The sequence below is a fragment of the Neofelis nebulosa genome, chromosome 7 (genome assembly GCF_028018385.1).
Source record: "Neofelis nebulosa isolate mNeoNeb1 chromosome 7, mNeoNeb1.pri, whole genome shotgun sequence".
NCBI lineage: Eukaryota > Metazoa > Chordata > Mammalia > Carnivora > Felidae > Neofelis > Neofelis nebulosa.
This window is the reverse complement of record NC_080788.1, coordinates 112,303,871-112,316,080: the sequence shown is the minus strand read 5'-3', so window position 1 is coordinate 112,316,080 and position 12,210 is coordinate 112,303,871. Positions and strand designations below refer to the sequence as shown.

The 12,210-nt window shown below is 44.3% G+C and overlaps 1 protein-coding gene across 1 annotated transcript in view; it reads right to left on the bottom strand.

Moving 5' to 3' along the window:
* The window catches only part of FNTB (farnesyltransferase, CAAX box, beta), a 68,690-nt gene that overhangs the window by 8,931 nt on the left and 47,549 nt on the right, over positions 1 to 12,210 (bottom strand). The window contains exons 8-9 of the mRNA XM_058739332.1: positions 8,170 to 8,299; positions 4,682 to 4,814 (exon numbers count right to left, since the gene is read on the bottom strand). Of these exons, the coding sequence (XP_058595315.1) occupies positions 4,682 to 4,814; positions 8,170 to 8,299 (263 nt within the window). The remainder of the gene's footprint in view (positions 1 to 4,681; positions 4,815 to 8,169; positions 8,300 to 12,210) is intronic.

Below are 12,210 nucleotides of genomic sequence, written 5' to 3'. Positions count from 1 at the left end.
TGACAGAGACTGCCAACAGATGGATGCTTCCAGAAGCATTTATGTGGGAATTTTTTTTTTTTTTTTAAATATACACATGCATTAAGTCCTTGGTCAATTTTATACTTGGATACTCGGGCTACTACAAAGATAGCAAGTAATCTGTGAATAGCAATTAAAAGCTAATTTTTCCTTCTTCCAGTCTGTTTCTGTGCATTTTTCTATATAGTTATTATAATTTTATATTTTGCATTCTCCATTTAACACTATAGGCATACATTTTTCTATGCTGTTATCATACTGTTGATTTTTCCTTTGTAATTTCTTCTTTAAAGAAGCAAACTTAATAGCTACTGGGATTTGAGGGGGGTAATGATGAAAATTCTACAATTGATTATGGTCATGGCTGCACAACTCTGATTACACTAAACACCACTGAGTTGTATATTTTAAGTGAGTGAATTGTATGGTATGTGAATTCTATCTCAAGAAAGCTGTTACTTTTTCTTTAAAAAGCAAATTTACTAAACTTTAGGATCACTGCATTAAACATCTGTACAAAATATCCTTTTATTCTATATCCTGTAGGAAATAAAAGACTATTATTATAAGGTAAATGCCAACCTGTCACTAAAAGCAGAATCTGAAAAGAAATTGCTATGTTTATTATCAGACAGATTACAGAGTGGGTCGGTTGCCTGCTACCTTATGGAAATCTACAAGCTCCGAGTCCACAAACTCCACCAGGAGCTTCCAGGGGTCCTGAATCTGCACAGCAGCTCACACAACCAGAGATGAAGGCAGGCGTGATGACGGGTGCTGCTTGTGCACCACAATTGGCCTTTTAGTCCTTTATACCTCTCCCTTCAATTACAAATCCCCATTATTATGTCATTTTGCTTTTCAAAGATTCCTTTTATCTAAGAAATCAAAAGCTTTCCCAAACAGTAACTGACAGGTTCAGCCACATGCAGCTCAATTTCACAGGTGGACAAATCCAGGCCTGGAAGTATGTCCCAAGGAACACACAAGCAACGAGTAACCATCAATCTAAACCCAAACTCACGGGCCTGCTGCTTTCTTACTGCTCCACAGAAACCAAATAACTCACTAATTTAGTCAGCATTGAATATTTTTAAGATCTTAATAATTCGTTCTTCTACTCAACTGCTGTCTTCTACACACATAAGGCAGCCACCTGCATGGAACCACTAACGGCCACTTGCTCAGTGAGGTCGTGTGTCGGTCCTTTGTTATCTCTTTAGCCAGCAACGTGATCATCGCCTTTACAAAATCTATTTGGTCATTTACTAAGATAAAAGTAGTAACGCACATGGTTAACAACAGCAACAAAAAAGGCAGAGTGTAGTACAGAAGGAAAAACAATTCAACACGTATGTCTCCCTCCCTTCATCTCCCACCCTCCTCCTAAAGGTGCCCATTGCTAAAGGGGTTTTGCTCGCTTCCAGGAAAAGCTGTGGAGAGGTCGGTCCGTGTGCACAGAGACCACTCTAGGCCTGGCCCTTTACACTTTATGTTGTGTCCTGGAGAGTTTTCCAATATTAGCTCATTGCGTCTAACCACGGGATGGGGAGATCATAATTTATTCAACTATTAAACTTTTAATGAGCATTTGGTTGTTCGCCATTAAAACTCCACTTCGACACACGTCCTTTGCTAATATCTCTGCAGGTAAATTCCCGAAAGTGTACTTGCTGGGTTTAAGTAATGTAAACAAATCTCCAAACTACCCTCCAAAAAAACCGATACAGCTATTTACACCCACACTGACAGTACAAAAGTGCCTGTTTTTCCACACTCTCCCCAACATCGGGTACCGCGTTTTCTCCTCTCTGCCAACGTGACAGTAAAAATGACCAGTGTCCCACTGATTTTATTCACATTTCTTTCACTGCCATCTTTTCGTTTCATGCATGCCGCCTGTGCTGGTTAGAAGCAAGGCTCTGACGGAGGCATAGGTGGCGATCAGGCATCTTAAGGCAAGTTGCTCACCCTTGCTGGTCTTTGTTTCCTCATCTGTAAGATGGGGATAACAACAGCACCTATAACAGCACTGCTCAGAGGATCAAATGAGAAAACACCTGTGGAGGACTCCATTCAGTCCCTGGCTGAGGCTGAGCACTTGGCAAGCCTCAGCGGCCAGGAGGAGCGGTGGTCGTAGAGGGGGTAACACAAGTAGTAGCTCTTTCCTGCCCGTCCGGAATCTGCCCGTTCAGATCCTCTGCCTGGTTTTCAGTGGGGCTGTTCATCTGTTTCTTAGTGATTTAGGAGCCTCTCAACTTAAAGAAATTTAGCCCTTTGTCATTTGTCACAAATAATTTGTCCTACCTTGCTACTTGTTTTGTTTATAGAATTTCTCTTCTTTTATAAAAGAATTTTATTTTTGTTTTTCTTTATGCAAGGAATACAAATTACTTGTAGAAAATCAGAAAATACACATAAAAAAAGAAAGAAAACAAATATTGCGTGTCGCTTCACAGTCCAGGTGCCTTCTCATAATTTTTTGGAGTCAACTCTTCGCTAAAAATGGAATTATATACAGACTGCTTTGAAACCTTTGATCACAGTGTATTACGAAAATCTTTGCACACATCGTCTCCTTGAGACTCCCAACGTCAGTATTCTGCCCACCACTCAAGACACTGCCCTTCCCTTCCCACTGCTGCTGAGAAGTGGGTGAGCTTCAAGCCCAACACAGGCCTTCTCCTGGGCCCTGACAAAAGCTGCAAGGTCCACGATTCACAGGCAGTGCTTTCCACAGGCAAAGCTCTGAAGGTCATTTCCTCCAGGACCTGTGCTACAGTAAACAGAATGTCAATTGGGGCCCCTCTGAAGATGCTGGCAGGGAGCACTCTTCTCACAGCTCTCCTGGATTTTCCTGGCATCTCATCCCAGCCAGGGACAGGTTTGTGAAAGGCTGACCATTTTACCAAGGGCTTGACCTCACTAGTTTCAAATAAGGAATCACTAAAACCCTAAGTTATTTTTGCTTTGAAAACACTGAAGTTTCAGGGAATTCTTGACCTCCCAATCATAGTGGTCAAGCCAGAGACCGTGCAGGCTGCAGAGTCAGGGGAATGATCTATCCTAACGCCCTGAGACCCTAAGCCCAGGGGCCCAAGGCAAGGAATCGCAGGACAGACTGAGACCGGCAGAATGGGAAGCCAAGGGGGCGCCTGGGTGGCTCGGTTGGTTAAGGATCCGACTTTGGCTCAGGCTCAGGACATGATCTCACAGTTCCTGGGTTCGAGCCCTCATCGGGCTCTCTGCTATTAGTGCAGAGCCTGCTTTGTATCCTCTGTCTCCCTCTCTCTCTGCCCCTCTCCCACTCAGGCTCTCTCAAAAATAAAATGAACATTAAAAAAAGAAAGAAAGAATGGGGGGCACCTGGGTGGCTCATTCCATTAAGTGTCTGGCTTTAGCTTGGGTCATGATCTCACAGCTCATGAGTTCGAGCCCTGCATTGGGCTCTGTGCTGACAGCTCAGAGCCTGGAGCCTGCTTTGGGTTCTATGTCTCCCTCTCTCTCTGTTCCTCCCCCTGCTCACACTGTCTCTCTCTCTCTCAGAAATAAAGATTGCAATGTCTCTCTCTTTCTCCCAAAAATAAAGATTAAAAAAATAAAAAATAAATTAAAAAAAGAAAGAATGGGAAGACAGGGCCGAGACCGCGTTTACTTCAATTCAGCATCCAAAGTGGCCACAACTCAGATGAAACGAAGAGACTAAAGAAAGGCGCTCAGAAAGAACAGCCAAAGAAGGAAGAAAAGCATGGGTCAGGGGGCCAGACAATAGGAAAGAATCTCATCTTCCACATTTGAGCAATTAATTACCCAATTATTAAGTCCAAAGAAAACCTTCCCTCTGGGCCAAGGGCTCTCACTCCAAGAACACATCAGCACCCAGCGGGACAGCCATGACTTCCCCTCCCCCCACCAGTTTCCTCAGAGACACGCTGCTCTCACATAAAATAAATAAGAAAGATGGTTCAGGAGTCAGCGGGCGACCTGAGATTTCAAATGATCAAATAAAGGAAGGCGCCCCGAAGTTATGCTTGCTGTCTAACTGCTTTGGTTTTGCCTTCCGATCTGCGACTCCAGAGACACGAACCCAGGTCTCTCCGCTCCAGTGGTATGGGTGGAACAGACTTGCATTTAGGATTCTTCAATGAATTTAAAATACAACAGTGCTCTCGGCAGCAACTACAAAGCCAGTCAGACCTGGTAGATCTCTTCTCCTGGGGTTCTGCCTCTCTGCCCCTTTGTGCCATCGCCTTCTCAGTCACTGTTGTGACCGCGACGCACACAGTGTGGGTTTTCAGTTCCGATATGACCGATACGGGACGCTGCATTGGAAACTGTGGCTTCACACCCGGCTGAGGTGGCAGTCACCCTGGGACCCGGACACGCACCTACCTCCTCCTAGCCACAGACAGTTTGCAGCAGCAACTGTGACTCAACTAAACCACTGGAATTAAAGCCTAGTCTGCATGTGAGTGCAGGAGACATGGCGGGGCGGGGGGGGGGGGGGGGGGGGAGGGGGGGGAGGGGCGGGAGGGGGGAGTGTGCGGTTCATGCAGGGCACTCAAAATCCAGGACAGACAGACAAACACTCTGGCTACCTGACTGGGGTTAGCAGCCAGGGGAAGTCACCCAGCCCCTGCCAGCAGCTCCCTGGGCTCACCTTGAGCATGCAGTGCACGGTGCAGCAGGGGCAGCAGCCCCGCCTGCCAGAAGGAGTAGCAGCCGTCCACCAGCTTGTTGCAGCGGCCCTGAAATCCACCTTCGAACCGCATCTGCCGGCTTGTCACCCATTGCTGAGAATGAGACAGAGAAGGGAAAGGCGGGTGTAGGCCAAGTTCCCATCTCTGGGCTTCTTGGCACTGGAATTCTAGTCCTGGGGCTGTTCCTTCCTTCCCCTCACTGCCGCGGATGCAGACTGGACCATCTAAGCTGGACTCTTGGCAGGGCGGCCAGTACTGATCTCTGCTTCATGCCCAATGGACAGCTAACCACCTTTTCCTGGGTTTCAAGTGGGTTCTGATGCTGACAGAATAAAGACATCAAGTTGGCCTATAAGGAGACCTGCAAATGTCTCTCAATAAACAAGGCTTAATGAGGAAATTGAAGGCAAGTGGCTCATTTCTAACCACTTCTCAGGGAAGTTTATTAAAAGCAGATAAATGGAATTGTGTGCTGTGTCTCAGTGGATGATCTCAAACTGTTCCTGACTTTGACTTGGCACCTGAAGAAATTCATCCAAGGTTTCTTAGCAAGTTACTTGCAGGACCAGAAGCAGAAGCCATTATCCCAACCGCCAAGGACGGCTCTGTCAGCTCTAGCCTCTCTGCGTCTCCAGGGAAACCTGGTTGGCTAACAGAAGACAATCTTTTACTCTGAACTTGTACGATGGTTCTTGATGTCACTCAGCGGTCACACATGATGCTGCTGCCCATCCCTGCTTATCTCCAAGTTTTCTAAACACACTCTGCTACCAAGATCAAGATAGCCAGGGGTTTCGTCCTCCAGAAACGAGCAGAACCGACTGGCTGAGCAGATAATGACATCTCCATTTCCCTCCCAGGCAGTTCCAGACACCAGCCACGGGCTTTCACAACTGAAAGGTGCAGAGTAGGATGTCTCCCCCTCCCCCCACCCCTAGGTTCTTACTTGACTGAGTTCCTGAAAGGAGCTACCGAGGACCCTTTTTGGAAGGGGGAGGGGATGTCTTTAAGTTACCAAGTGTGGAGTTTAGATTATATCCCTGTTCAAGGCCATACTCACCCATAAGAGTCAAATCCCAAATTCTTAGAAGAAAGACATAAAAAAAACTACACTGCATGTGTAGGCACTAATAAATCACCAGTGAGTCTTAAATGAGCCAGTGCTTTAGGGATGATGCCATTTAATGAAAGCGGTGAAGCATCACTCAAGAAAAGAGAAAACAGGTACTACAGTGGGGAGTCCATTTTTCATTTTCTCTTACACCACAGACTAAGGTTTTTTTTTAATATTTTTTTAAATGTATGTATGTGGGGCGCCTGGGTGGCGCAGTCGGTTAAGTGTCCGACTTCAGCCAGGTCACGATCTCGCGGTCCGTGAGTTCGAGCCCCGCGTCAGGCTCTGGGCTGACGGCTCGGAGCCTGGAGCCTGTTTCCGATTCTGTGTCTCCCTCTCTCTCTGCCCCTCCCCCGTTCATGCTCTGTCTCTCTCTGTCCCAAAAATAAATAAAAAATGTTAAAAAAAATAAAAATAAAAAAAAAATAAAAAAAAAAAATAAATGTATGTATGTATGTATGTATGTATGTATGTATTTATTTATTTTTGAGAGAGAGAGACACACACACACACAGCACAAGTAGGGGAGGGTCAGAGAAAGACACAGAATCCAAAGCAGCTCCAGGCTCTGAGCTGTCAGCACACAGAGCCTGATGCGGGGCTCGAATCCATGAGCAGTGAGATCATGACCTGAGCCAAAGTCAGATGCTCAACCGACTGAGTCACCCAGGTGCCCCCAAAGGTTATTGGTTTTTGTTTTTTCGCCCAGACTAAGGGTTTTTAAGCTGGACTACATAATTTTTTCCAGTGTCTAAGCCCATGGGTTTACTCTGCTTCCTTCGGCCATATGAATTCATAAAATCCTTCAGATATGGGTCCTAGTTCTCTCAAAGCAAAAGGAGGGGACAGAGTGGTTTGGGTAAGAAGGACACTGGCATTTATTGAGCACCTACTATATGTTATCTCCTTTAACCTTCAGAGTCCAGAGTTCTAACCCCTCCTTTAACCTTCAAAGAACTGTTATCTCTACCTTACAGAGGACCAAGGAAATTGAAGTTAAAACGGACAAATTTCCTAAGGTCGCGTGGAAGTGGGAGAGACAAGGCTCAAATCTAGAGTGTTGCCATTGTAACCGAGCCTCCTGCTGGTTACATTCCTTATTTCTTCCCAGGAAATGGGGCTTTTCAATTTCATGCCTTATTGGTAATCAGTCTCTTAAATGTCTAGCTGGCCATTTCAGCATGAACCTTCCAGGAAAGTATGCTATAGGAGGCATCCTGCGGATGAAGACAAAATACTACTGGTAGTATATCCGTAGAGTCTAACAGAAACTTTCTTGGAAGCTCATGATGGGTCTCATGACAGTTCCTATGATGAACAGCTGACATCTGAGCTTGGGGAGAAGAGATGAATGTCCACTGCAGCTGGTTTGCTTTGAGGTCATGGTTGGGAGTAAATGCTTCCCAAAAGACGTCTCGGTGGCACTGCATGCGTGTATGTTTGTACACTAGGCCTCTGATGATAAATTAAGAATAATCTAGTGAATCAGAATGCAGTCAGCTTTTCTTCTCGATATCTATCAGAAGCTTAGAGTCCAGACATAAATGCCTAAGGCTACCTGCTCAATGCAACCACTCTGCTCTGCCCAGCTCATTTGAATGTGGTTATTGGGGCGCCTGGGTGGCGCAGTCGGTTAAGCGTCCAACTTCAGCCAGGTCACGATCTCGCGGTCCGTGAGTTCGAGCCCCGCGTCAGGCTCTGGGCTGATGGCTCGGAGCCTGGAGCCTGTTTCCGATTCTGTGTCTCCCTCTCTCTCTGCCCCTCCCCCGTTCATGCTCTGTCTCTCTCTGTCCCAAAAATAAATAAAAAACGTTGAAAAAAAAAAAAATTTGAATGTGGTTACTAAATGTTCACATATTGCAGCCGGTAATAACAGCTTGGCTTCAAAAGGCCTGAGAGCACTTCTCATGACTTTTTCTCTTAGCAGATTCCTTCTAAGATACATGATGACCGCCAAATTTAAGAGACTGAAGCTACAGTCTCGGAAGCAGGAGGAAGGTACTCTGCCTCATTGCAGATGTTTGAGGGACTCAGGAAGACTGTGGAGCTGGCCTAATATACTATAGAAAGTTCAGAGCAGGAAAGATGGAAAGGCAAGAAGAAAGGAGCCAAGACCCAGGCAGACGCCCACTCCTCCCACTTTCTCCTACCAGTGCTGAGCGCCCCAGCAATTACGTTGAAAAGCTTCATTACGGGTCATTCAGTTCGTGGGCTCAGAGCAGGAACTCTGTTGGTCCTTCCCACAGCCAAACAGTCCCAAAGCACTGTGAGTCTGACCAGTCACATCACCAGGAGCCTGGGGCCTGAGAAGAAGAGGAGTCAACAGACACTTACCAATAGGCTCTTCAAGTTCAAGGAGCGTTCCTTTTTGAGGATGACCAGTGCGGCCAGGCCGCAGAAAGTGTAGCCGCCGTGCGCTTCCATCCCTGGAACCCCACCAATTCCACCTTCCCAATTCTGACACCTGGGAGGAGATGGAGAAGAGCAGATTGAGTGGTAGGTGTCAACCCATGAGTGGCCGGGTAGAGTGGGTGGGCACAAGTGCAGAAGCACCCAGGTTGGCAAAGAATGAGTTTGTTCAGATAATGACATGAACCATCACAACTATGAATGGAAAGATGCCAGCTAATTAACTTTTGGAAATGCCTTTTCCTCCAAAAAAAAAAAAGCGGGGGGGGGGGGGGAAACTCAGAGAAACAGTCTACTTATGCACAGTACCTCAAATCTCTTAGGAAAAAAGTAATAAAATCATACATACAGTATGACAACCACAGGTTAGAATAAAAATGAAAAATAATTGCTATTTAGGGCAGGTCTATTGCTGGTATTTTTTCTCTTTATTCTTCTGTATTTTCAAAAGCTTGCTATAATAAACATATAAAACTTTATTACTATCGAAGTAAACTTATTTTTTAAATTATAACCTCCTATATATTCAAATTACTCATTTACTATTATAACAATTATTATTTTGGGGGTTAGACTATATATTAATAGTGTATTCTCTAGTCATAAAAACACGCCTCATCTTGCGACCAGCAATATAGGGTCATTTTTAGGAATTCATCCTAGGAAATAAGTTAAAATGTGTTCAAAGATAAGATTATAATATAACAGTGAAATATTAGAAACAACTCAGGAACTCAACAGTAAGGGACTGGTTATATAAATTTTGGCCTATCTGTACTATAGAAAACTACACATTTAAAATGATGCTATGGGGGCGCCTGGGTGGCTCGGTTGGTTAAGCGTCCTACTTTGGCTCAGGTCATGATCTCACGGTTCATGGGTTCGAGCCCCACATCAGGCTCTTCCTGACAGTTCAGAGCCTGGAGCCTGCTTCGGATTCTATGTCTCCCTCTCTCTCTCTCTCTCTCTCTGCCCCTCCCACGCTCGCACTCTGTCTCTGTCTCCAAAATAAATAAAAAACATTAAAGTAAAATAAAATGAAATAAAATAATGCTACGAAGGATATTTAAAGATGTTCCCAATCAAAAAAGTTACAAAATGGTAAGGTACTGTACAATTTTCCCGGAATTCTAGAAAGACATACACCAAAAGAGTGGTTGATGGTGGATTACAAGTGGCTTAGATTTTCTTCTTTTTGCTCATCTTTAATAAATATGCTTTTCTGTGTAATAAAGACAATTTTTCTTAGTATATATTCATATGACAGTGTAGGACTTTACTTCTGCTGATCTCCGAGTATGTACACACTCTACAGGCGTGTCTGCCTCACAATCCCAACCGCGGTATAGGTGCACAGGTGGATGGGCACATGATCCAAGAGCCGGCAGAACCTCCGGATGGCAGAGAAAACAAGCAATGATACCGCCTGTCTTTCAGGCACCTCTCCCTGGAGGCCTTGCATCTTGCGAACTCACAGGCCTTTTTCAGAGCAGTCCGCAGGCCCAGGGACATCACAGAGCAGAGCGCCAAGTCAAAAACTGGCTACCACCCCCTGTACGGATTCTTTAGCACCTCCATCCCATGACCCTGCTGCTGCCTAAGTGGCGAGTTTTCCTTCCAACACATTTGGCTATGTGGAGCAGAGGAACAGTCAAGTTTGAAAAGTCTGATGGGTGAAGAACAGGCAAGGCACCTCTTAACATTTTCCGTTTTCTTAACTTTTCTGAACTTACCTTTAAAAATTTTTTTTCAATAAAAAAAAAACCAAACAGATAGTGTTAACAAGTAAATAATGAAAAGTAAATCTCCAGCCCAAGCTGGCTTCCTAGTCCCTCTCACCAGCAGTGACCATTGTCAGTTTGTCTCCTCCTCTCTCTCTCTCTCTCTCTCTCTCTCTCTCTCTCTCTCTCTCTCCCCACACACACACACACACACATGCACGATTTACATTCCGCTTTCCCTCCCTTTTATACGTTGGAGCAATTTTAATAATTGTAAATTAGTAAATTTAGTAAAATTCTTTGGGAATGTCTTCTAGCTAACCCTAACAGACTGAGCACAAGCCCAATAAAATGAAAAGAATTTAAAAAGGGATAAACCCACAAGGGTAAAGAGCATAGGAGAAGATATGAATACAGACAGGAAATAACAAAATTTCGAAAGCCAGAAAAGGGGAAAGATAAGAACTAACGGACTTAACAGATTAGAGAAACCTAAACCAGCCCGGGGATAGGAGGCAACAGAAAGCAAGACGACATGCTCCAGTGCAAGGCCCAGGAACTAGAGGCACCACGATGCCTCAAGAAGTGGGATGAGTTGGAAACAAGTTAATTGGTTGCAAACGTACATAGGAATCAATGAGACCTCTGGGTATGCAGCAGAGGACAGGAAGTTTCAGGAGTTTAATCAAGAGGATCTGAACCTCAGGATGTCCAGCACAGCAGAGCAGGAAGGAGGCACCACACTGAGCAGGGGATTAAGTGAGAATCTATAATCTGAGTACAAACACCCCCTACCCCTTTTCCTCCTACTAGTTTACAAAGCTGGCTGCCAACTTCATACCCCAACCAGAAATCTGGAAGATCCTTCTCAAGGGAAGCTGATAAGCCCAAGAGAAAAACCCAATGGGGTGAAAGGCTGAACCTAGCCTACTCTGGCACATGTAGCTCCCCATCAGCTTTTTAGCCCTTGGCTTCCAAATATGAATATGAGACATTTCAACAAAGTCTTTAATATGGAAGAGAGAGACCAAAACAGATGAACAAAAATACGTTGGAGAAATAACGTAGGGAACAGAAGGAAACTTTTTAAAATTGTATCTTTAGATAAAATATTATATGAAATGAAAACACTTTAAGAATAAAATGTGCCTGGGGGCGCCTGGGTGGCGCAGTCGGTTGAGCGTCCGACTTCAGCCAGGTCACGATCTCGCGCTCCATGAGTTCGAGCCCCGCGTCAGGCTCTGGGCTGATGGCTCGGAGCCTGGAGCCTGTTTCCGATTCTGTGTCTCCCTCTCTCTGACCCTCCCCCATTCATGCTCTGTCTCTCTCTGTCCCAAAAAATAAAAAATAAATAAATAAATAAATAAATAAATAAATAAATAAATAAAAAAGAATAAAATGTGCCTGAAATAAGAACAGGAAAGTATGTAAAAAAGAAGTATTCCTTTTATAAACGAGGATAAAATAAGCTCTGGAAATTTAAAATAGAATGGCAGAAATACAAACTCAACAGAAGGATTAGAAAATAAAAGGTAAGGGACTCTCCCAGAAAGTACAGTAAGAAAGATTAAGGGTTAAAAAATAGGCAAAAAATTGTGAAAAATTAGAAGACTAATCCTACTGCTAGGAGGTTATAAAATGAGCAAACACTGAAAATAGAGGGAAAGAAATTATCAAGGAAATCATATTGTATAATAAAGATTCTGGAACTAAAGTATTTGCAATCCCAGATTGAAGATACATACTGGGTACCCAAAAAATGAAGAAAAAAAAATCCGTATCATGGTTCATCAGCCTGAAGTTTCCAAACTTCAAGAATACAGATTCCAACAACTTCTAGGGAGGGGGATAAAGTGGGAAAGAGAAAAAGAGAAACAAAACCAAAACATACAACGGATTGGGAACACAATGGCACTGGGAGGCAGTAAAGCACAGTGGTTACCATAACAGATTTTGGTCACCTAAATTTCTTGTAATTCAGCTTAATATCAAATTCAATATCCTGCCATTTGACATTTAAGGAAACCATGACATGGAGAAGTGAAATAATTTGTCCAAGGCACAAAGCTAGTAAATCACGAGACTGGGATTCAAACCCAGAGTTTTCTCCTCCTGCAAATAACAGCTACATGCTCTGGACACAATACACAGAAACAATTCCTGAGGGCTCAGCAGACTGACAAAAGGCAGGCAGATTCTGGTGGGGATTTAAAAGTTGGAGCAGACAACAGCAGGCAGGCAGTCT